This window comes from Phyllostomus hastatus, unplaced genomic scaffold, assembly GCF_019186645.2.
Source record: "Phyllostomus hastatus isolate PE091 unplaced genomic scaffold, TTU_PhHast_1.1 phas_scaffold_114, whole genome shotgun sequence".
In the NCBI taxonomy this organism is placed as follows: domain Eukaryota; kingdom Metazoa; phylum Chordata; class Mammalia; order Chiroptera; family Phyllostomidae; genus Phyllostomus; species Phyllostomus hastatus.
In genome coordinates, this window is record NW_025334006.1 from 2,582,742 (window position 1) to 2,607,233 (window position 24,492).

General features: G+C 51.8%; 1 protein-coding gene across 6 annotated transcripts in view; it reads left to right on the forward strand.

Annotated features, from left to right (window-relative positions):
• Nucleotides 1–24,492, forward strand: part of ATP6V0A4 (ATPase H+ transporting V0 subunit a4) — a 66,837-nt gene that overhangs the window by 36,162 nt on the left and 6,183 nt on the right. For all 6 annotated transcript variants that reach the window (XM_045855696.1, XM_045855700.1, XM_045855699.1 and 3 more), the window contains 8 exons: nt 1,199–1,411; nt 4,716–4,866; nt 5,759–5,898; nt 8,108–8,265; nt 11,623–11,716; nt 16,154–16,272; nt 17,807–18,023; nt 22,309–22,410. In XM_045855696.1, the coding sequence (XP_045711652.1) occupies nt 1,199–1,411; nt 4,716–4,866; nt 5,759–5,898; nt 8,108–8,265; nt 11,623–11,716; nt 16,154–16,272; nt 17,807–18,023; nt 22,309–22,410 (1,194 nt within the window). The remainder of the gene's footprint in view (nt 1–1,198; nt 1,412–4,715; nt 4,867–5,758; nt 5,899–8,107; nt 8,266–11,622; nt 11,717–16,153; nt 16,273–17,806; nt 18,024–22,308; nt 22,411–24,492) is intronic.

The following is a 24,492-nucleotide window of genomic DNA, read 5'->3' on the forward strand; positions in this document are numbered from 1 at the left end:
TTAACAGGCGGATCAGTTTCCTGGGGCTGCTGTAACAAGCCACCACAAACGGGGTGGCTTCAAACAACAGAAATTTATTCTCACAAGTCCGGAGGCCGGAAGTCTGAGATCAAGGTGACAGCGGAGCTGAGCTTCCTCTGGAGGCTCCAGGATCAGACCGTTCCTTGCCTGTTCTGCTATCATCTAAATCTCTGGTTTCCCCCCAAACTTATGGGTTGAAATCCCAATGCTGCCCTAGCTGGTGTGGCTCAGTGGATTGAGTGCTGGTCGGTGAACTGACGAGGTCACCGGTTCGATTCCCAGTCAGGGCACATGCCTGGGTTGCGGGCGAGAGGCAACTGATTGATGTATCTCTTGCATATCGATGTTTCTCTCCCTCTCTTTTTCCCTCCCTTCCCCTTTCTCTAAAACAAACGATCAAACATAGAAATCAATGCTGAAGGTGATGATATGAGTAAGTGAGATGATTAGGTCATGAGGGCAAAGCCTTTATGAACAGGATTCGTGTCCTTATAAAAGGAGTTGCAGAGGCTTGCTTGCCCCCCCCCACCACCCCATGCAAGGATAGAATTTGAGGTGTGCAACCCAGCAGCGAGCAGGCTCTCCCCCGACCACGCTGGCAGCCTGACCTCTTCCTGCCTCCAGAACGGTGAGGATGCATTCCTGTGGCTGGTAAGCCTCCCAGTCTGTGGCATTTCATGACAGTCGCCCTAACAGACAAGAGCATCTTCAGTCCTGGGCGCTCCTTGGTTTGCAGACGGGTCACTGCAGTCTCACCTCCAGCACAAAGGTGTTCTTCCCGCCATGTGCCACTGTCCCCATTTCTTACAAGGACACCCGTCGTCTGCAGTCAGCCCACCCTGCTCCAGTCTGGCCTCATCTCGGCTGGATCCCATCTGCAAAGCCCCCTTTTCCAAATACGATCATGTGCACTGCTACTGGGGATTAGGACTTGAAACTGTTTTAGCAGAGAGACAGTATTGAACATGTAACAGCAGTACTGGAGGGAATTTAGAAGAACAGGAAGAGTTTTTCCTAAGGGTTTGAAACTTGGGGAGCTACGCTGCTCATGAAAGTTAAAGGCCAGGCCGGGGGAGGGGGGGCGGCCGTGCTAAGGAAGCCGTGTGGCTGCCAAACAGACCCCCTGTGTGCAGCTTTGCCAGACGTTCCCGCGAGCACTCCCTGTTTTCCCGCCCAGGTGATAACGCAGACCGAGTCTCACCGGCAGAGACTCCTGCAAGAGGCAGCGGGCAGCTGGCACTCCTGGGCCGTCAGGGTGCAGAAGATGAAGGCCATTTACCACACCCTGAACATGTGCAACATCGACGTCACCCAGCAGTGCATCATCGCCGAGATCTGGTTCCCCGTGGCGGACACCGGGCGCATCAAGAAGGCGCTGGAGCAGGGCATGGTGAGCGGCGGGCGCAGCAGGGGAGGGGAAAGGTCGGTCCCGTCCAGCCTCGCCAGCTCCCTCCTAAGTCCCGTGAACTTCACAAGTGACTTGCTGGGAGGATTGTCACCTTCATCTTTGAATCTTCAGTGGGTGACCCGGTGGTGGGCACATGTTGGGAACTCCTCTTCTGCTCAGCGTTTGACAGTCACTCACCTTTGCTCTCTTCTTCGGCGAGTGTATAGTGGGCACTGATGTGCCTGCCCCTTCTGACCGTGACCCCACAGTTCAGTGTGACTGCAGGTACCAGTCTCCCCACCTCATAAAGTCACAGGGTGGCCGGAGAGAAATGTAACCGGGCACCTGTACTAACAGCCACGAGGGGCGGACAGCTCCCTGGGAGCTGCTTCTCCCGGCGCTGGTCACTCACCAATCCAGACGTTCCCTGTGCACCGGGAACGGATCCAGGGCTCTGCCCGCCTTCCTGGAAAGGGAGACAGACAGACAGACAGACAGCACGCCCATCACCGCTGCGATTTCAGGCTGCGCCCTAAATAGCACAAGGTGGCCAAACACATGGCACCTGACCCTGGACAGAGGAGACTGGCAGCAGCTGACTAGTCACGGATGCCCGGGGCGGAAGGACACTGCGTGCCACGCAGGGCCACGTGGAGGCTGCGCTCGGGGCCTGTCCCGGGAAGCAGAGAGAACCGGCAGGGGCTGAGGGAGGCTGGCTCTGTAGTGACAGGCGTGGGGCGGGGGCGACCCCTGGTTCCCATGGTAGGATGTGAGGAGCTTGTTTGAGTGCTCTCCTGGGAGGCGAAACCCGTCAGGCTGAAGACTGGGCGGGGTGCGACCAGGTGGTCGGGCCGGTAGGAGAACGAGCCGGGCAGGGAGCCTGGCCTGCTCAGTGCTGGCGTATCTGGTGAGACCGGAGGAACTTGTGGCTTGGCCTTGGGGGCCCTGTGAGACCCAATGATGTCAAAGCAGCACTTGAACTTGTCGGCCTTATAAGACTGTTACAGAGCCCCTGATGAAGAAGGGGCCCCTCTGGATAGATGGCATGGGGGCTGACTTCCCAAAGTGTCGTGGGAAGATTGGGGTGGGTGGGCGAAAGAGCTTTCAGGCTGAAAGGGCCTGAGGGTAAAGGCCTGGATGGACTAGGAGATAGGAGCTGTCTTTCCCCTCTCTACAGATGAGGAAACTGAGGCGTGGAGAGGGGAAGTAACTTTGGCTACGGTCCTGTAGCCAGGATTTAAATGTCTTCACAATATGGTCCAGTAACTACCCAAAGGGGGCACTTACAGAGAGTGTTTCACTTGGACTGGGAAGGGCAGGGGCCTTCCTGGAGGAGGTGACGTGGGAGCTGAACCAAGGAAAGGCGGTCAGAAGAGGTAGGGGGGAGTGTGTGGAGCAGAGCAGGCCCACCTGCAGACTGGCGGCTCGAGAGAGGACGCAGTGATGAAAGGGATGGGAAGAAGGTCAGGGGAGGCTGTGGGGTGGGCCCTGAGGGGCTACCTGGCAGTTGAGGGAGCTGATTTTATCCCCACCGTGGGCGACAGGATCCAGTGTGTGGAGAAGAGCGAAGGGCCGTCAGGGAGTTGCTGTTTGAGTGCAAGGATTTCACTGAACGGTGGTGTCCGTAATCACGAAGGGGCCCAGCTGCTACAAGGCTGCTTAGGGCTGTTTATGCAGTTTCTTCATCCTCTGAAATAATCAAAGTATTTCCCCAGATAGGAGTAGAAGGCCCTATGGGGGTAGGAGATGAGGAAACAAGTACAGGGGGAGAGCTATTGTGATCAATGGTAAGCAAAAAATATTAATAATTAGAGCCATGGCAGGTAGCTCAGTTGCTTAGAGCATCATCCTGATACACCAACGTTGCAGGTTTGATCCCCAGTCAGGGCACGTACAAGAATCAACCAATGAGTGCATAAACAAGTGGAATAACAAATCTCTCTCTCTCTCTCTCCCTTTTCCCCCTTCTCTCCCCCCTCTCTTCTCCTCCCTCTCCTCTCCTCCCTCCTTTCCTCCCTCTCTCCAAAATCAATAAATAAAATGTAATAAAGTACTCGAGCTATGCTAGTATTATGTCTGCTGCTGCTGGGGGGCATGCTAGAAATAAAGGAGGAAGCCACCGTCCCTGGCCTCAAGGATGTCATAATCACACCCGTGGGAGATGCAGAATCACAGACTGGGGGGCTCCGCTTCTTGGGGAGGTTACTCAGCCTCTCTGTGCCTTCGTCTTCTCGTCTCTGACGTGGGGCTTGTGAAGGCTGCCTGGCGGCGCGGTAGGGGCTGGCGAGCGCTCCTGGAGGCGGCGCTGAGTCCCCCTGAGGGTGCAGGTGGTCAGTGCCCTTGCAGTCTGGAGTGACCAGAAGGTTCCTGGGCAGTGAACTTGGAGAGTGGTTCACACCTGGACCAGCGAACGGGGGACGTGGCTGTGTGGGGTTGGCTGATTTCCACGGAGAAGCCGTGGGGTGCAGGAGTGGTGTGAATGGAGGATTAAGCCAGTGGTGTGAGGAAGTCTTGATTACAAGGCAGCGAGTTCTGGGTTTATTCTTTGAGGATTTCTGAGTAGGAGGGTAACAGGACTGCCGTGGTGCTTTTTGTTTGTTTTGTTTTATTAAAGGATTAGAGGATTACACAGCCTGGAGTGTCAGGTAAATGCCAGGGGAAGAGGTGGAGGAAGATGGGGAGGCTGGGACGGGCTGGGAGCTGTGGGAGAGAGAGGGATTTGAAAGGGACAATCAGCAAGATGTGGAGTCTGGTGACTGAACCAGTAGGGAAAAGTCTTTGGATTCTGAAGTTGAAGGAATTGGGAGAACGGAAACTGCTAAAGAAGATTGGCTTTGGGGCAAGTCATGCTGTTCAATTCTAGGCTTCTGGATTATGTGGGGTTGCTAAGACGGATGAGTTTGAAAGCCTAGGCAGGCAGTTAAAAAAGAATCTAAATTTGGGAGTGGGTCAGGGTCATTTGGAAGATCGAAACGAAATTCAGAAACTGGGCAAGCTCTTGAGGGAGTCCGTGGAGGGAAAGGAGGAGTAGAGGCCCAGGGCTGAGGCATAAATATGCATTTCCAGAGCGGGAGAGTGGGAATGGCCACGGAATCTTCTCTTGACAACCCTCCTGTAAGGCAAGTTAGATGAGTAGTAGGAAGGTATGAGCTTTTACCGGAGAGATCGCGAGTCTCAGAGAGGTCCAGAAATCACCCGCCCGCCCCCGTTCCCCCGGTAAGTGATGGCAGGGGCTGGTCTGTGATCCATGTCCCGATACCCAGCCCTGGCTCTCCTCTGACGTTTTCGTCACGTGCTCTTTTTGCAGGAACTAAGTGGCTCCTCCATGGCCCCCATCTTGACAGCAGTGCAATCGAAAACAGCTCCTCCCACGTTCAACAGGACCAACAAATTCACAGCCGGCTTCCAGAATATTGTGGATGCCTATGGCGTGGGCAACTACCGGGAGATAAACCCAGGTAAAGGGCCTGGTAGCTTGCACACCCGAGCAGCTTGAGAAATGAAAATGGGGTAAGATTTACCCCTGCAGTGGCAGCCTCGGAGGCGAACTGCTTAACACGGCGACTCCTAAAATCTTATTTGGTTCGTGAATGCTCTGAACTGTCTTCTGGAACAGTGGTTAGTGAAAGACGTGTTCCTTGTCAAGATCTCCCCTGTCCCCCCTTACGCCGTAGCCTTATCAGGCAGCCCGATGTGGTTCTTGCTTCCTTAACGATTCAGTGAGGGTCATCTCTAGGCATCTTCTCAGTCTCCGAGTTACGTGGCAGAGAGGGAACACACAGGACTTGGAGGCAGAAGACTGGATTCTTAGTGACATAAATATTCATAGATATTTGTGATATTCGTAGACTGATTTGTAAAACAAAGAGGTTGACTAGATGCCCATTAGCCAAGCAGTTCATGGTGCTGTTCTTGTCCAGCCTGAGTCCCAATCTAATTTATGACCCCTAATGCAGGGGCCCCATAGGTCGAGGGTCCCATGAGTAACTGCTGGAGGTATGTGGTACATGTGAATGGGAGAGAAACCGACAAAAGATAGTAGCGGAAAGAAAAGAGAAAGCACATAGAAAACTGATTTTAAACCCCATTAAACTTCATGATCTTGGGCAAGTAACTTAACCGCTCCCAAATCAGCTCATCTGTAAGGTGGGGAAGAATGAGGCTTACTTGTTGGGGAGCTACTGCATGTGGGAGCCAAGCAAGCAAGCACCAGGGGTGCGGATGTTGAGAGATGGCAGGATCAGAAAGACACAAGGGAGCCGGTGTGTCCCGAGGAGCACGATAATCTTTCACGGGGAGCCCGGAGGATTGCTGGGAGAACTCAGGCTGCTGTGGGTCTCACCTCTGCAGCCCCCTATACCATCATCACCTTCCCCTTCCTGTTCGCCGTGATGTTTGGAGACTGCGGTCACGGGACGGTGATGCTGCTGGCGGCCCTCTGGATGGTCCTCAACGAGAGGCGCTTGCTCGCCCAGAAGACAGACAACGAGGTGGGTGTCCATCAGACGTCTCCCCTCGTCTCCCTGAAATGATAAGTAGAATGTTAAAAATGTGTGTGTGGTTTTCACCACAGAAATAACATGTTTTTGTAAAAAGTAAGTGAAGAATGGGAAGTAAAAGAGGGTCAAGATGCAACATAAAAACTCCTGGCCAAAGGTATATCCTTTGATGGGTTGGTGCAGTTCCTTTTAGCATTTTTTGTTTGTTTGTTTTGTTTTTTTGTACATTGCTCATCAAGGCGTCAATCTTTCCTCCCTGCTCCCACAACATTGATTTTTTTTTAATTAGAAAAACAATATATGTTCATTTAAAAATTGGGATAATGCAGCAATCTACCTAGAAGAAAAACACAATTCATGTTTTTGTATCATCTTTCCTGTTTCTTTTCTGTGCTTACACAAAAATACATAATTTTTAAAAAAAGATTTTATTTATTTATTTTTAGAGAGGGAAGGAGGAGAGAAAGAGAGAGAGAGAAACATCAATGTGCGGTTGCTGGGGGTCATGGCATGCAACCCAGGCATGTACCCTGTACCCTGACTGGGAATCGAACCTGCGACACTTTGGTTCGCAGCCCGAGCTCAGTCCACTGAGCTGTGCCAGCCAGGGCAAATACATAATTTTCAAAAATTGGGATCAAATAGTGCATATTAATTCGTAGCCTCCTTTTCTTCACTTCAACTGTCACAGATATTTTTTTTTATGACAAAGCCCTTTTCCCACAAGCCCGTGATCAGCACCCTGAAGAGACACTGGGAAATCCCAAATACTGTGCCTTCGTCTGCACACCCAGAGCTTCTACACCTCCCGTGAAGCTCCCTCACAGAGTGAAGTGTGTGTGAGGGTGGAGGCAGCTCACGGGTCTGCATCGTTTCCCAGACAACCAGCCGACCTCACTCTGTGGCCCCCGCTCACGCATCTCACAAAGTGGGAACAGGCCTTTGGCTGCGTTCTGGATTCTAAGGCCGTCTACAGTCGTTCTTCACTGGCTGACTTAACGAGAGGCAGTTCAGTGATGTCACAGTGAGTTCATCATAGGCAAGGTTAGTGATAAATCAACCTGTGACCAATACAGTTTTTCCCGACACGCATTTTAATAGATGTGTTTTCCTGCGATAAATATTTGAAGTCCCCAAGCCACACTCAGCAGTTCTGTGGAAGCTTGTTCCGTATCACCCCGTATCAGGGCAAAGCACTTTCTCTTCTTAGGGAGTGGACTCGGAAACTCACCTTTATAGTGAAGACCCAGGAGGAGTACAGATGTGACTTGCTGTACAATTTAGCAGCCACGTGAGGCCAGCTCAGTGCTTACCTCCTGGAAAGACTGGAGGCAACAGCCACCCATTTTCAAGTCCCTTCTGTTATAGGTGAGCCCTCAGTTTCTGCTTTAGTTACATTTTCTGTCCAAGGCTGAATTGGAGAATATGAGGGTTAGAGTGGGTTTTGATCATAAAGACCAAGCTTGGCCCTGGCCACCTAACTCAATTGGTTAGAGAATCATCCAGATGCGCCAAGGTTATGGGTTCGATCCCCAGTCAGGGCACATACAAGAATCAACCAATGAATACATGAATAAGTAGTATAACAACAAAGTGATATTTCCTTCCTCCCTCCCTCTCCGTGCTACCCCCCACCCCCCCGAAAATCAATACAAAAAAGCCCTTGCTAGTGTGGCTCAGTTGGTTGGAGCATCGCCTCATACACCAAAAGGTTGGGGGTTCAATTCCTGGTCAGGGCACGTGCCTACGTTGTGAGTTTCATCCCTGGTCAGGGCACATGCCTACGTTGTGAGTTCTATCCCTGGGCATGACACATATGGGAGGCAACTAATGTTTCTCTCTCACATTGATGTTTCTCTCTCTCTCTCTCTCCATTTCTCTCTTTCTAAGATCAAAAAACATATGTAAAAATCAAATCAAATCAATCCTTCCCCCAAAAAAGAATATGATGCTTATATGTTTTATTTCCACAGTAAGCAATTACCTGCCCAGGACTTCTCTGACTTACCTGTAGGAGCTCAGGGAAATCAGGATGCGTGTGCTCTCTTGCCATTTGGGTTGTGTTGATGTCTGTGTCCCCCTAGTGGCCCCTCTGGACAGGGCCCGCGTGCCTGGCTGTGGGGACCTCTTCTCACACACACTCCCCCGGGGTCCGGGGCAGAGCTCCCTGACCGCCGTCCCCTCTGTGTCCCCGAGGCAGATCTGGAACACCTTTTTCCACGGGCGCTATCTCATCCTCCTCATGGGCATCTTCTCCATTTACACGGGCTTCATCTACAACGACTGCTTCTCCAAGGCTTTCAACATCTTCGGCTCTTCTTGGAGCGTGCGGCCCATGTTCAGAAACGGCACGTGGAAGTAAGTGCGCAGACAGCAGTGGGTCATTCCCTGGCCTTCCAGGTGGCCTTGGTGACAGCTGTCATGGCTGGGCGAGTCTACACCTAGCTCGGCTCAGAGGTGCGCCTACAGATCAACAAATAATTCCGTTTCCTCATCTGCGTGCGAGACCCAGTGCCCTGTCCCCAGTAACTGCTGGTAACTGTAATGCACAGAAACAGGTTTTAAAGCTTACGTTCAGCTATGGAGCACGTGCCAGGCACCAGGCACTTCTGTGAAAACAAGCATGGGCAGGTGTAAGTGGGGCGTCCTGGTAGCAGCTGGAGAGGCAGGCTCCCCGAAGGAGAAGGTGGCGTGTAACATGCTCCATGCTCTGCCAGGGAACTGGCGTGCGTGTGAAGGGATGCACCTGTGAAAAATGCCCTCGGTGTCCCGATAGGGACGGCACTGAACCTGTAGATTGCTTTGGGTAGTATGGACGTTTTACTGATGCTAATCCTTCCTGTCCACGAGCATGGTACAGGCCTCCACTTATTTGACATCCATGCTCCTAGGACTTGGGCTTTGCTCTAAGAGAGGCCGGCGCAGGCGCTGAGCTATGGAACTGGTTGGTTTCCAGCACGCAAGGCTCCGCACTCTCCAGAAGGGGGTTTCCTTCAACTTCTCAGGCAGCCTGTTAAAAGCAAAGGAGGTGATGGTCAGTTTTGCAGTCCTGGTTCCCCGAATTTGCCTTGTGGGTGATGGAGTGAGGCGGGAAGGGCAGGGGGGCGGCTGCCGAGACGCGTTGGCTGCAGAAGACTGAGACCCGGGTGCCCTCCACATCCCCACCAACCGCATCTCCGGAGGCATCGCCCGATTCTTTTGTGCAGCTGACCAGATGGACGGTCCTCGGAATGGAAACCCAACACTTCAGGAATGGAAACTTTAGTGGGGGAGGGGGAAGATTTTTGAGTTTGAGAGGCAGGTCGGCTGGAGGAAGGGCGGTGGAGGAGAGGGGGCCGCAAAGGACACAGATAGAAATCACGACAACCTGTGATCTTTGGCTGCCCGAGTCACACACCTGAGATATGAACTGCTGTAGTTTCAGGGCCAGTTTGCAAGGCCTGGAAGTCACAGGTGACATTTCCTCGTGCCCAGCTTCTTCCGGTCAGCCTGAGGTCTCTCTGTCTCCCTCTGACACTTCCAGTGGAAGGTAGGACAAGAGAGGACAAGAAGGAAATGGAGACAGAGACGCGCAGATGTTTTTGCAACCTCGCTCCCCCTGGTTCCTCCCCCAAGCAGGGTAGGGCTCTAAAGCTTCTGTTCAGGGTACTTCAGGGGACTTACCTGCTCCCTGAAATCTCCACTGACATCCTTAGTGGGGGAGAGAATAAGAATAAACCATCAGTCTCATCCAGACATTTTTCAGTAGAAAAGATCCGATCCGGATTCTTTCTGACTCGGAGCTTTCCTGAGTGCGTTTGAGGGGCCTGGTGCTGCTGGAGGTGCAGGCAGGCTCAGGGTGGCGCTGCAGTGTGGGCGGGCCGAGGGGCTCCGACGCCTGCCCCGCTGGCTTCCTTGCCGGGTCCATGGTCCCCGTAGTAGAGGGCAGGGATGTTAAACAGTAAATAGGTCAATAAAATTAAGAATAAAGTATTTTACAGGATTACAGATGATTCTATTGATGGTATTTTTTGCTTTGGGTTTTTAAAATTTGTTTGTTTGTTTGTTTGTTTGGCTTTGCAGTAAGTATCTTGAAGGGGTACCTAGAAGAACAAAACTTTTAAAAACTTAAAGACAAACTAGTTAGTTCTGCTCTTCAGATCGAAACTAATAAGCTCCACGATGGACTTTGAAATGTGTTACATCAGCACAGTTTCACCAAACTAGCAACACAAAATTTTATTTGCCCCGGGCTGGGATGGTTGAGGGACCGAGTCAACTGGCGTGTTGTCACTCTGCAAATGGCGGTCACAGTGCTGTTCTCTGGGGCGTGTGCAGGTGACTTCTGCCCCGGTTCAAGGCTATTGGAGGCCACGCCCAGGCTGAGGGGTGCTCAGCCGCGCACCCGGGGATCGGTGGCATAAAGCAGAACCTTGTTAGCTGAGGCGAAAGAGAAGTGCAGACGTCCATCAGAGCGGCAAAGGACACGGCAAGCTGATTTTGGTCGCCGGCCACAAGCTAGGTCTTGGGCTCGCTTTCCCTGGCAGTTGACTAGGGACAATGTCACAATGACCTTTAGCCAAGGAGCACTGGGTGCATGCCTGTCGTCACCCGGACCTGCGTTCGCCGACTCCACGAGGGGAGGGCACGCCCCTAGGGACCGTGGGCACCGCGGGGGAGGGCGTGAGAAAGGACTGGCTTGGAGGGTTTGACTGCGAGGACAGAGGTCACTTCCGGTCGCTCTTGTGGTTTGGACCACGTCCTTATGTTGATCTGTCCGTGTTTTGATATCGGATACGGCCGTGGAATGGTCTTGTTTGTGTTCCGATTCATGGCGGCCACAGGGTGGCCTTGTCTGGCGCTGGTGCTCCGTGAGAGTGTTTACGCCAACAGCAGCCCAGAGCAGGCCGGCTCCCTCCGGTCGGGGTGGCTCTCTGGTTCGTGGGCCCACAAACACAGCTCTGCTGACGAAGCCAGCTGTCCGCCCTGAGGCGTGTGGTCAGGACAGGGGCCGGCGTTTTCCCTGCGCAGCGAGGGCCTGGGCAGCGCGGCCAGACTCCCTCTGTGTCCCGCCTGGGACCGGACACCCTCTCGCCCCTCAGCAGCATCAGGGAGGGGGTGCGTTTCCACACGGCCTGTCAAACCGGCGGGTGCTCTGCTCCTCCCCATCTCAGATACTCATTTTCGGGCCCTCGACAGCTGTGTGCTCCGTGCTGTGCTTCCTGGTAACACTGGGACACAGACTGAAAGGCATTCAGTGGACCCCGGCTGTGAAGGACTAGGTTTCACAGAGACCGGGGTCCCCGTGTGACAGCCAGCTCACTCCTCCGGGGTTCGCGCCCAGGCGCTGCCGGGACAGCTGTCCCAGGCTTGTCCCCGGGCTGGGGTTCATTTCCCGCAGGGTCCTTCGTCCCCGCCCCTTCCTTTCTCCTGGCGGAGCGTGACTTTTCCTCACTGCACACACCCCATCGGGCTGAGGGCGGTTTGAAAACTCAGACTGTGAACTCCTTGGGGGCTCACCGGTCACTTCCACCGCCTCAGCCCCTGGACCGTCCCTGGCGCACAGAGGGACTCAGCGCCTGCTCTTGGGGTGACCGGATGCCCCGAGTGGATGGGCTGCACCAGCGCTTGGGCTGTGAACTGATTTGGGGGGTGGCACCAGAGTGTTCCCCGCCCCCCACCCCCACCTCGGGCTGACCACTGGTTTTGTTTTTATCTTCCTTTCTCCTCCGGTAGCATGGACACGCTGGAAGCAAACCCGCTTTTACAGCTGAACCCCGCCGTGCCAGGAGTGTACTCCGGAAACCCATACCCATTTGGGATCGACCCGGTAAGGGTGCCCCCTTGGCCTAAGTCGTTTCTCGTTCGATGTCTTGCCGAGACCTCCCTCCGGGTGGAGGGAAAGGAAGGACCTCTCAACTCAACAGTCTTATGTTGGGTAGAATTTCACGGACTGGAGGTTCTTGTGACCCACGGCGCTGAATGCAAGGAAGCGCACCACCTGCATCTTTTACCCAGATCCTTTTCCCCTGGGCCGGTTTCCCTCTGGTTCCCCAGACACCTGCCTCTTTCTCCGTCAGTCACGCCCTGGTGGTTGACGACGGCTTCCTTGAAAGGCCCTGGGTTGCTGGGACAGGGTGCGTGTTAGGTTGAAATTTAACACCCTAACCAAGTTCCCTACTTCTGCGTTTTCTGGCGGTGGGTTAACATCTCCCTTTTTTTCCTAGAAAAAAATGAACTTACTTTGGTCTTTATTTTATTTTACTGCCTAGAATTGACACAAGTGAGAGGGAAAAAAAGGCTCTCACCTTTGATTTGTTTATTATATCTGTCTCAGTTGGATTTGAGCCAAGCGAGACGAAGGCACTTCCTCTCTCAGCCTTTAGATGGGAAGGGATTTCCAGAGACTCCCGCTGGATAGCCCAGGGCGTATCGCCACCAGGTGGCAGTCTTGGGCTCCAGATGAGCGCTGAGTGATCTAGCTCTGAACTTGGCAGAGGCAGTGCTGCTTCTCCTCAGCTCTTGTTGAGGGAGAGAACCTGAAGCCTCAGTTTTAGCGCTGACAGTTGGGGGAGACTGGCCCTAATGTGGGTTCTCGGGACTCTCCTGTCTTGTGGGTCATCTCCTCTTCTGGTTTCCTGGGTCTCCCCTCCCTAACAGACATAGAAAGGACTCCCCCCCTCCCCCCAAGTTTGTTGAACTTGCTGCCCAGGGGCACTTGCATTCCAAGTGTCACCAACACAGATAAAGTCCTCCAAGGCTGGTGTGCAAGTGCTGAAAACAAATGCAAGTTTGTTTTGTTATCTTTGCAAACTGAAAGGCTTCTTCCTCTGTCCCAGGAGTTTCATGACTAGTGTGCAGGTGCGGGAGTAGAGAGGGGGTGGTTTTAGGGTCTGGGGGCCTTGCTTTGAATTTTGCTGCTCCCGCATGCCGTCACATCTCAGGGTGAGCCGGCCAGGGGGCCCACTCTGCTGCGCTTTGTCATCTGCCCACTGGTCGGAAAATAAACTGAAACGTGGGACTGAAAGGGGAAGGTGGGATGTTGGCAAGAATGTTTTTCCAAGGAACATGCCGGTGTGTGAAAATTTCTGGTCTTTTTATTATAAAATAATAGTGTATGTGATGGCGAATCCATATTATAGAAAATATTATAAAAACGAAGAGAAAGAGGTGTCTTTCCCCCCCTCTTCTGTCCCCGCATCCTATTGCCCCGAGATACCCTTTAAGCAGGACATTTCTGCACCTGCGTCAGCACTTCTGTATATCACTAAAGGGTTTGATTGTTACGTAATGTAAGTTTCTACGGCTGCATTTGCGGACTGTGTGTGGCATTCACTTTGACTCGAACCACGAAATGTTTGCTGTCAGAGCTGAGAGGCCTTTCTGGAGGTGTCTGTGTGTGTTTTAGAATAAATGAACGTAGCAGTGGTTCAAAGCCCACACTCTGAAATCAGCCAGCCTGTGTTTAAATCCTGGCCTTTGTGTTCCTTGTTGTGTGACTTTGAGCCAGTTCACACTCCGTGTGTCTCTTTCTTCATCTATGAAATAGGTGTAACAGCAGCCCTAACCCATAGGGTTGCTCAGAAGATTCAATAATTTTTTAAAAAAGATTTTTAATTTATTTTATTTTTAGACAGTGGAGAAGGGAGGGAGAAAGAGAAGGAGAGAAATATCTATGTGTGGTTGCCTCTTGTGTGCCCCGCACTGGGGACCTGGCCTGCAACCCAGGCATGTGCCCTGACTGGGAATTGAACTAGCAACCCTTTGGTTTGCAGGCTGGCGCTCAATCCACTGAGCCACACCAGCCAGGGCACATACAATGATTTTTACATATAAAGCACCCGGAACAAATTCTGGTGCTTAAATGGGACAAATGCTCCACTTGCTATTATATTATTTCTTGCTAGATGTTTAACTAACTTAATCTCCCCAAAATTAAGATAAATTCCCTTATCTGTAGAACAGGGCTACTTACACAGTTGTCTTCCGTCACTCGTGGGGGCGTCTTCCAAGACTCCCCCAGTGGATGCCTGAACCCTGGACAGTGCTGAATCTATGTCCACTGTGCTTCTTCTGACACATACACACCTCTGATAGAGTTTACCTGACAAGTGAGTCACAGTAAGCTATTAACAATAACTCATAATAAAATAGAACAGTTATAACGGATGGACTGCAATAGAAGTTACATGGATATAGTCTTGCTCTCAAAATATCTCATTGTACTGCACTCACCTTTTTACGTAAGTGACGCACTTTACTGATTCCCTTTGGCGTGTCCGAATGGCCAGCGGCACTGCTCTTGTGCTTTGGGGCCGCTGCTAAGTGAAGTGGGGGTGACTTGACCTTGAGGTCTGTGGTGCCGGGACGGTTGCTCTGATGGCTGAGACGGCGACGGAGTGGCTGACGGACGGGGAGCGTGTGCAGTGTGGAGACGCCAGGCAAAGGGACGGCTCGCCACTCGGGTGGGACGGAACGGGATGGGCACAATTTATTTAAAACTTACGGGTTTTCCACTTAATACTTTCAGAACACAGTTGACCTGGGGCAACTGAAACCGAGAAAAGTGAAACCATAGATGGGAGTGGGGAGGGACTGGTGTCTCTATCTCAGAGGGTTTTTGTTAGAATCAAAGGGGATAAATACGTTTCAGGAGCTTCGTGCGTGCCCGGGACTTAACCACGAACACGTCAGGTGGTCAGACTGGGCGGGGTCTGCAGGGTGCCGCCCACCCTGCCGGCACTGTGCTGAGTGATCCTGTGGGGCTGGCCAACCCGGTGGGCAACGGCCGAGCAGAGCCTGGAGGGCCAAGCCTGCTGCTGTAGCTCAGATGTCCAGGCCGACGGGGAGGGTGGAGGGGGTTCCTCTGCTGTGTGGCCAGTGTTACTGAAGTCCCTTCCCTCAGCTTCCCAGCAGCCTCCGCAGTGTCCCCCTAGCTGGCAGCCACTCTGGGCATTGTAAAGAAAGAATCAGGGAGCCCTGGCTGGGTAGCTCAGTTGGTTAGAGTATTGTCCTGATACCCCAAGGTTGTGGGTTCGATCCCTGGTCAGGGTATATACAAGACTCAACCAGTGAATTCATACACAAGTGGGGCAACAAGCTGATGCCTCTCTCTCTTTCTCTCTCTCTCCCCACCCCCCCACACCTCCTCCTCTATCCCTCCTTCCCTCTCTCCGTCCCTCTTTCTAAAAAAAATCAGGTGAAAAAAAGCATTGTGCCCAATATGTCAAAGTTACCAGTTTGCTCCCTGGTCAGGGCACATACAAGAAGCAACCAATGAGTGCATGAATAAGTGGAACAACAAATTGATGTCTCTCTCTTTCTTTTCCCATCCCTTTCCTCTGTCTTTCCCTCTCTAAAATCAATAGATTAAAATTTTTTTAAAAACTATCAGTGAGCTGCAGTCCCTGCCGCTGTGTATGCACAGGGCAGAGGGCAGGGGACTGCACAAGGAGACTGAGCCTGGGTGGGTGCTGGCCCCCAGTCATTTTAGGGGGGACGGTGAGAGGAACTCTGTCACCTGTGAGATGCAGTATGGTGAACCCTCGAGATGTGTCCGGCAGGCAGTTTGGGGTGTGCCTGAAGTGTGAGAGGCGTCAGAGGTAGTGGGAGGAGTTGCGTCATTTGCATGAGGGTGGGGACTGGGAAGAACCCGAGGTCATTAACCAGCCTGAGACCCTGGCCGGCGCCGCCCCCTCTGAGTGCCCGCTCTCTGTGTCATTCTCCGAGGGCGGGCAGGTACACCTGCCGTCACGTTGCAAGTCTGACAAACCGGGGCCTCCTAGAAGGCCGTGCTAGTAAGTATTAGCTACAGGGGGGGCTTCTTGAGAAGGGTCCGGAGGATGCTTTCTAATGGGAGGTGCTACAGACATTCAAAGTAAAACACGCTGTTTACTGTCAAGATGGGATTGGATGAGTTCACGGGCCAGAGATCTACACCTGTGCAAGGGAACGGGGGCACGTTTGGGATCTCCCAGATGTTTTAGAATTTCTTTCATTTAGAACATGAGAAACGTCATGTAGGGTTTTCCTCCCATTTCCTTTCAACAACTTGACAGTTAACTGATGGCATTAGTGGTTTGGACACTGGTCACCAGAGTTGCCTTTCTAAGGGCCTTGGTCCTTTTCTGGACCTAAAATGCAGGAGTCCAATGGGACTGAAATTTGAAACTGTGATTCCCGCAGCGACTTCTCCGGGGAAATCGTGTCCCCGCCCCCAACTCCAGTAGAACTAGAGGCTCACGCCTTTCTTCGCCTTTTCCACCAGATCTGGAACTTGGCTTCCAACAAACTGACGTTCTTGAACTCCTACAAAATGAAGATGTCGGTGGTCCTGGGGATTGTGCAGATGACGTTCGGCGTCATTCTCAGCCTTTTCAACCACATGTGAGTTCTCGGGCAACTTTCCGCCGTGGAGTCTGGGGCGGGGTGAGGGCAGTGTGTGGCCACAGAAATGACACAGGGCTTGGAACCCGAAGTTCAAGTACTGCCTCCAGCTCTTCATGGCTGTGTGACCATGGACATGTTGCTTACTGTCTCTGAGACAGTTTTCTTTTGTGGAATGGGAACAGAGTGGTCAGAATGGGGTAGGTTATTGGGAGGTAATACACAACCCCCAAATCTCATTGGCTCAAGACCCTGCCACAAGTCCACTGTGGGCCCGCCAGGGGCTCTGTTCCTGTCACCCTTGCACTGGTCCCTGGGCGGATGGGCAGCCACCAGCTGGCACATGCCAGTTGCCATGGAATAAAGAGAGTGATCAATTATATGTTAATTCTTTTTAAAGGTATATATTTATTGATTTTAGAGAGAAAGGAAGGGAGAAAGAGAGAGGAGAAACATCGATCAGTTGCCTCCTCTACACACCCTGGCCGGGGACCAGACCCACAGCCCAGGCCTGTGCCCCGACCAGCATCAAACCCCCAACTTTTTGGTGCATAGGATGGTGCTCCAACCACCTGAGCCACACTGGCCAGGGCCACACTGACTCTTAAGCTTCCATCCCAAAGTGACATCTGCCACTTCCGCTCCCGTTTCATTGTCCAGAGCTGGTCCCGTGGGGCCCTGCGGTCTGAAAGGCCCAGGAAGCACACTGTTTGGTGTCATCGTGTGCCGGGCTGGCCTCCAGCATCTCCGGCCGCCCTGTGTTTTTATCACGGGACGTCCTTGTAATGCTCCTGTAATTAACAACGGTACGGGGGCCCTTTCCGGCATTTTAACGTGGGGGCCCCCCAACTTGGCCGGGTGGGACTGCGTGTCTGTGAGCTGAGGTGGGTGCGCCTTCCCTGTGGAGGGCCAGGTGGTAAACACTGGGGAGGTTTTGGGGCCGGACGGTCCGTGGTCACAGCTGCTCCATGCCAGTGTTTAAGGTGCCAGCTGCCATCGACAGTACGCCAGGGGACAAGTGTGACGGTGCTCGGAAACACTGTATGTGTGAGTGCGGAGATTCGAATTTTGCACGATTGTCACGTGTCATGCAATATTATGCTTTTGATTTTCCCCGCCAGCCCTTTTAACATATGAAAGCTACTTTTACCTTGCAGGCTGCACAGAAACAGGTCATGGGCTCAGTGTAGCCCGAGGGCCGTGGTCGGCCGACCCCTGCCTTGGGGGGAAGGTTCCACGCCGCCCCCATCTGTCTGCATGCATGGAACGTGGTGCCAGGAGTGCGCCCTGCGTTCCCAGCTTTGGTCATATCACCGCCCCGCTGTGTGGGCCTGACTTGACCTTCGGCCTTGGCCCTCTCCAAGTCTTTTGTGCAAAAGCCCAGTCCCGTCCTTCCATGCAGGGTTGCCACTTCCCGGAGGAATGGGTGCAAATAACGTTTTGTGCTTTGGGGGGAACACTCAGTGACTGATATTTTTTCTCAGTGTCCTCTCTTGTGTGTGTGTGTGTGTGTGTGTGTGTTTTCCACCCCCAGATACTTCAGGAAAACGCTCAACATCCTTCTGCAGTTTATCCCGGAGATGATTTTCATGCTGTGTCTGTTTGGCTACCTGGTCTTCATGATCATTTTCAAGTGGTGCTACTACGATGTCTACGTGTCCCGCCAAGCCCCGAGCATCCTCATCCACTTCATCAACATGTTCATGTTTAACTACAACGACGCCTCGAACGCGCCCCTGTACGAACACCAGGTATCGTGGGATTTCTGGTTCTTTTATGCACTCGATTAGGGCAGATCTCTCATGCTCTTGAATTCTTCAGAGAGCAGGTATTTGCAAGACTGAGCTTCTCAGCACCCAGTCTGGATGCTAAACACCCAGCGTTAGGCTCTTTACATTTTAGAAGGCGGGGTTTTTTTTTTTTGATGTTTTTTTAAAGATTATATTTATTTACTTTTAGAGAGAGGGGAAGGGAGGGAGAAGGAGAGGGAGAGAAATATCAATGTATGGTTGCCTCTTGCATACCCCCTATTGGGGACCTGGCCTGAAACCCGGGCATGTGCCCTGACTGGGAATCTAACCGGTGGCCTTTCGGTTCACAGACCGGCACTCAATCCACTGAGCCACACCAGCCAGGGCCAGAAGGCTTTTGTTAGATGAGTGTCCATGGCTGGGCTGTTCCTACTGCAACAGAAAGGCCATTGCTGTGGGGTTGAAAATGGGCTTGGCCATTGTGATGAAAGAAAAACCAGTCCTTCAAAGACTGGCTTGGAACCATAAACGCTCTACAAAGCCCCCTAAAATTTAATCTATTACTCTACGAGTAAACTCCTGTTAAGGTCCACAAGTAAGGAAGTGGAAATGGGATCCGGAAGTGGAGTCCCTCCGGGCAGTGCGTTTCTGGAAAACACGGCAGTGGCTTGTTGGATGTGCTTTTCTTTTTCTTTTTTTTTTGGAGGGGGAGGGGGGTGGTTCTCTTCTTGCAGGGACAGCACTGCCCAACTGTTAGACCTCATTGCCATTCCGATTCCTTCCATGTCTTTCCGCTTCATTCTCAGCTTAATACGTTATGTTTAAAAAGTATCAGTGTCCCACGGGAGCTGGAAATAAATATCACTCAGTGAGTAAGTTCTTTGCCAACACAAACAGTTCTTTTCCTGTGGCCTCTCCCAGTGACTGACCTGATAACATTGCTGGAATTTGATTTTTCACCGTAGGAAGGCCCACATGCTAGGTATAGGGAACCTATCCATGAGGAATGGCAGATGTAGCCCAGCCCTGTGGGAAAGCCCATAGGTGCATGTCGGCACGCAGGATGTCAGACTCACGGATTGGCTTTCCCGTGGGAAACCAGGCCTGCATTGCACCTAGGCTGCTTTGTGACCTGCTCTTGCTAAAACTCCCTCACGCTGAGTTGGACCAGCAAATGCTTCCTGTGTATCTTTAAAGTCACTTCCTGAAGTCTGTGCTAATTCTCCCCAGGACTGAAGTGTAACCAGACCAATTACTCTTATCGTTCCCTTGCATCTGCAACATTTTTTCCTTGTTAATCTGTAGGAAGTAATCAGTAACATCCTTTCTGTTGCTATCTGTAAAAAGTAATCACCTAAAGCAAAGCTGAGCTTAATGAATGAGAACCTTCTTTGATGTATGCTATTAGACACCCAATAAAAGCTTGTCGAGGCCAGGGTCGAGGCACTCTCCCCTTGAGAGAGTGGCCACATAATCCCTTTTTCTCCACAGGACTCAGTAGTCCGTGTGAATTTGTTCGTTGTATCCACAACATGTAGGTTCTGATCCCTCTGGGTCCAGCTCCCAGGCACGATTCCCAATGCCAGGTGACGGCGGTGCGCCTGCACTTGGCAGTGACTGTGCATGCTGGGTGTCCTGGGGAAAGGCCTGTCCCTCCCACGGCCACGCACACCCTCAGGAGTTCCATTTCTAGCTGTATTCTCCTTCTGCTCAGAAGCTGCAAATAAGGAGGAAAAAAAGGCCTCGTGATGGGCCATCTTTTTACGGAAAAATAAAAAGCTGGTTCAAATACTAACCAGAGCGGGCAGAGGCCTCTGGAAGCTCTCTTGTGGTCTCCTACCTTTCTGTTATGTGTCAATGGTAACCTTGACCCCCTCCTAGCTGTCAGCCTCAAGTGAATGCATTTGGAAGGTTCATTTGCTTCCTGCTCGAGGCTACATGAAAGTTCATTTGGATTTTCCAAGCAAGTCTTCTCTTTTAGGCAAAACTCTGAAGTTCACAAAAACAGTTTACGGGCTAACAGCCATTTTCACGGAGACTGAGGTCTTCATTTAGGCGGGAATACGCAGCGAGCACAGCACTGTGGATGGCTTTTGCAGCCTTTTCCATTAAAAACATCATTGGGAGTTGGCTGGTGTCCCCGAGACCTAGTAGGAAAATGAATGATCTTGACTCAGTTTGAACTTTCCATGACCTCATTTTGGGGTCACGCAGCTGGAGGAGACAACGTCGCTGAGAAGGCAGCCCCTTCCCAGCACTGCCCGGGCTGTCCCGCTGGCCCGTTGGAACCACAGGGAAGGAGGCAGCAGCTAACTCGAACCTCCAATTGCTCTGTGCACTGCTGGGTCGGCAGCCCAGTTTGCGATGAACTAATGGGCTCCCCTTTCTTTTCGGGGCATTTAAGAGTGGAGGAGGGTGGAGACTGAGCAAGCACGTCATTCCCACTGTTACCAGAGTAACTCTTGTCACCACTGGGGTAATCAGTGGTCTCACTCAGAGCTTGGCCTGAACGGCTAAAGAAATGCGAAGGCTCCAGAAGAGTTTTTTGACTTTTGCTCCAGGCACCCAGTTTCCACTCCTTTTCAAGGGCTCTGACCAAGCCGACCGAAGCCTCCAGGTTCTGTGTGGCTCCGATGGGCAACTGGGGGCGGGGTTAGGGGGGTGGGAAAAGGCGGACGCTGGAGGGCACGAAGGGAAATGTGTAAGAGGGTGATCAAAGGGATGGCTCCTGAGTTTCAGCAGGGGCACGTGGACCGTGATGCCTCGTTCCAAAGTTCACGGTGAGAGAGAGAGAGAGAGGCAGTGAAAGGGAGTTCAGCATGGATTTCCCAGAACCCACTAGAAGGTACTAGGTAACTCACCCACGGTGACTATGCAAGTCAGAGAGAGCTTGTGAGGAATGTCTTTAAAAAAAAAAAAAATCTTCAGCCCTGGCTGGTGTAGCTCAGCGGATTGAGCATGGGCTTCAAACCAAAGCATCGCAGGTTCGATTCCCAGTCAGGGCACATGTCTGGGTTGCAGGCCAGGGCCCCCAGCAACCACACATTGATGTTTCTCTCTCTCTTTCTCCCTCCCTTCCCTCTCTAAAAAAAAAAGAAAGAAAGAAAAAAATCTCCAGTATAGCATATATTTGTTTAAAAGTTCACTCTAGTTGGGAGGGAGGTTGGGGGGCTGGGTGAGAAAGGTGGAGGGTTAAGAAGCACAGACTGGTAGTTATAGCACAGTCGTGGGGATGTGAGGGGCAGCACCGGGAATACAGTCAATAACATTGTGATGACTACCTATGGTGCCAGGTGGGCACCGGGAACATCAGGGGGAACACTCCGTAAAGTACACGATTCTCTGACCACTCTGCTGTACACCGGAAGCTAACACAGAATAACATTGCCCATGAACTGTAACTGAAAAAAAGTTTTTTAATTCAAACTCATTAATGTCTTTTATTTTTTAAATTATCATATAAAAGTAGTACATGTTCATTGTAGACATTAAGAAAATAAAAATCAGCCCTGGCTGGTATAGCTCAGTGGATTGAGCGTGGGCTGGGAACCAAAGTGTTGCAGGTTCGATTCCCAGTCAGGGTACATACCTGGGTTGCAGGCCACAGCCCCCAGCAACCGCACATTGATGCTTCTCTCTCTCTCTCTTTCTCCCTCCCTTCCCTCTCTAAAAATAAATAAATAAAATCTTTAAAAAAATCAACATATATAATGCATATATAATCTTTTCTAAAAGTTGAATTTATGGGGTAACATTGGTGAATAACGGGGAAAACTGGTTTTGAAAGAGAGGGCGAGCCAGAGAGCCGAGACAGTGATCTCCTGCTGGAAACACGACATTCCTCTTTCAGACACTGTTTGTGACTAAAAGCGACCCAGGCGAGCGGTGCAGTCGTGGGGCCCGCCACACCGTTTTCCCAGGGCCAGGGGCTGACGGTGCCCGTGGGACAGAGTTGGAAGACAGGAGACGAATGAAGTCGCCCTTGTGATGTGTCTCTTGTTCAAGTGACTGGTTCCGTGCAGTGTGGGTGCACGAGGGGCCCTCAGGAGTGAGGGACAAGGAGGGCGACCCCCACTGCCCACCAGTGCCGGGCACTGGGCGCCACTGGGCAACGTTTCTCTGTCAGCGGTTGGCCTGTTCCGGGGCGTGAAGGTGGATGCATTCGCTGACATGCTTTAGAGCTTTCGACATGAAATGCAGCAGAAAGGACCCCTATTTTTTTTTTAGCATTTTTATCACGTAAGTTACCTTCAAAGGGTAAGATCTGACCATTCTGGTCTTGCAGCAAGAAGTCCAGAGTTTCTTTGTTGTCATGGCTTTGATCTCCGTGCCGTGGATGCTTCTGATCAAGCCGTTTATCCTCAGAGCCCAGCATCGGAAGTCCCAGGTAAGAGCCCTTCATTCCAGCTCTCCCCCTGTGGGTGGAATGTGGGTGGAACGTGGGTTCTGTGGAAATAGAAGTCTGGGGACCAGAGAGCACGCTGGGGCTGACCAGGGCCTGATGGACAGCGGTGAGGTGAGTGACTGGCCTTCCCCAGGTATGCTCTCTTCTGTAGTGTTCGACTTTTCCCAGGAGCCTTCTTGCTCCCAGAATAATGTTCCATTGAGGACAAGCAGCTGTAAATCTTATGCCCTGCAAACTGTGCATGTGTGTGTGTGTGTGTGTGTGTGTGTGTGTGTGTGATTGCTATATAATACTTCCTTGCATGCATATACCGCAATTTAGTTACCATTCCTATGTGGTAGTTATGTGGCTTGTTTCCCATTTTAGTAACTGCAAACGGTGCTTCTGTAAACACCCTGGGCACGTCCTTGGCACATGTGTTGTTAGCAAGTTGCAAGTCACTAATTTAAAATTGATTATTTCAGACAGCACCCAGCTCTAAACGTCACGAGGTGCTTAGCAAAGGGGACCTCAAAGGGTGTTTTGATTGTGGAGGAGAGTCACTGAGGCTGACCAAGTCCAGGGTTGTGCCTCTGCAAAACCACTCCTGTCGGTTTTAACCAGTCCCAGCCTAGGACCAGAAAAGGCTAGAGCTAGGGATGGGGGTGGAGACCCTGTCTTTACAACATTCCTCCTTGGTATTGTCTCCCTGAAGCTGACAGGGAGAGAAAATGGGATTTTAAGAAGACAAAACAATGTTGCCTGGAGTCGCATCCCTCACCCTGGGGCAGGGAACCTTGTGGCCGAGGGCAAAGGCTTTCCCAGAGCCTCCCCAGCTTTGGTACCCAGTACCACGGATTTCCTGTCCAGATGGACTCCAGCCCACCTCCGGGCTCTGCAAAGGGCCCACCACACCGCTGGCACCGCTTCATCCTGGCAGGGCCGAGGCACAGCTGTTTGTGAGGACGGTGGGCGGAGGTGGGCGGACGTGGCTGTTGTGGGGAGCATATCCACGCCTGCGCACGCAAGGGGTGGGACTGGGGGTGTCAAGGAGAGGGCGGCCTGTCACCGCTGGTGCAGGGCGCGCTCTCCTGAGACTCTGCATTTGAACTTGGCCTCTCACGTTCTCATGAACGACTTATGTGTCAAGATAGGAGGCTGGAGCATATTTTATCTAGGAGTTTGCTGGTTCAGTTCATTTTTCTCTATTAAAAATAGAGGACAATTTAATGGTTTTCTGCACAACATACATCACAATACAACAGTTAAATTTCAGCAAAATTAACGTCTGATTCTTGTGAACAACAGCACACTTTATCCTATCCTTTCGTAGGGTTTTTCAGAGATTCGATGCTAAAAAAAAATTTAGTTTTGTAACCATGAGGTTTTATGATTAAGTTACTAACCTGGAGAGGCTTTTGAGGAGTTACCTCTGAGCGAGGTGCTCTCTCATCACGGAGGCGCACAAGCACAAAGTCCTGTCTAATCTTAGAACGTCGGGATGGGAAGATGTCCCCGACAATCCTGGGATCCCGTGGGGAAGGGATCAGAGAGGTGGCGCGTTCGGTCCTTAACCACCTCCACCGCTCTTAGTACACACAGGCACTACCCCACACGCAGTGCTGCAGGCGTGACGTCAGTGTAATGTATGGCTTCTACCTGTTTACGCATATGGCATGTGGATTTTCATTCTGACCTTTGTCTGGGTGGGGGTGGGGGGCGGCGGGGCTGCAGCTGCTCGGTGCAGACTCGCTCAAGAGAGGAAGGTGAAGGTGCTTTCACACCTGACGTGCAGTACCCGCCCGTGAAATCATGCAAGCAGCCACTTTCGACATGGGATATTAAGTTTCCCAGTGACTTGGAAGAAACACTCTATTGAAACTCAGGGATTAAAACCAGGCCAGACTGGATGGTGGCTACACCTAGATTTTTTTTTTCCCCCCTTCGGATTTCTTAAAAAGATCTTATTTATTTATTTATTTTTAGAGAGAGAGAGGAAGTGAGGGAGAAAGAGAAGGAGAGAAACATTGACGCGAGAGAGAAATGTCAGTTGGTTGCCTCTCATACACGCCCTGGTCGGGGACC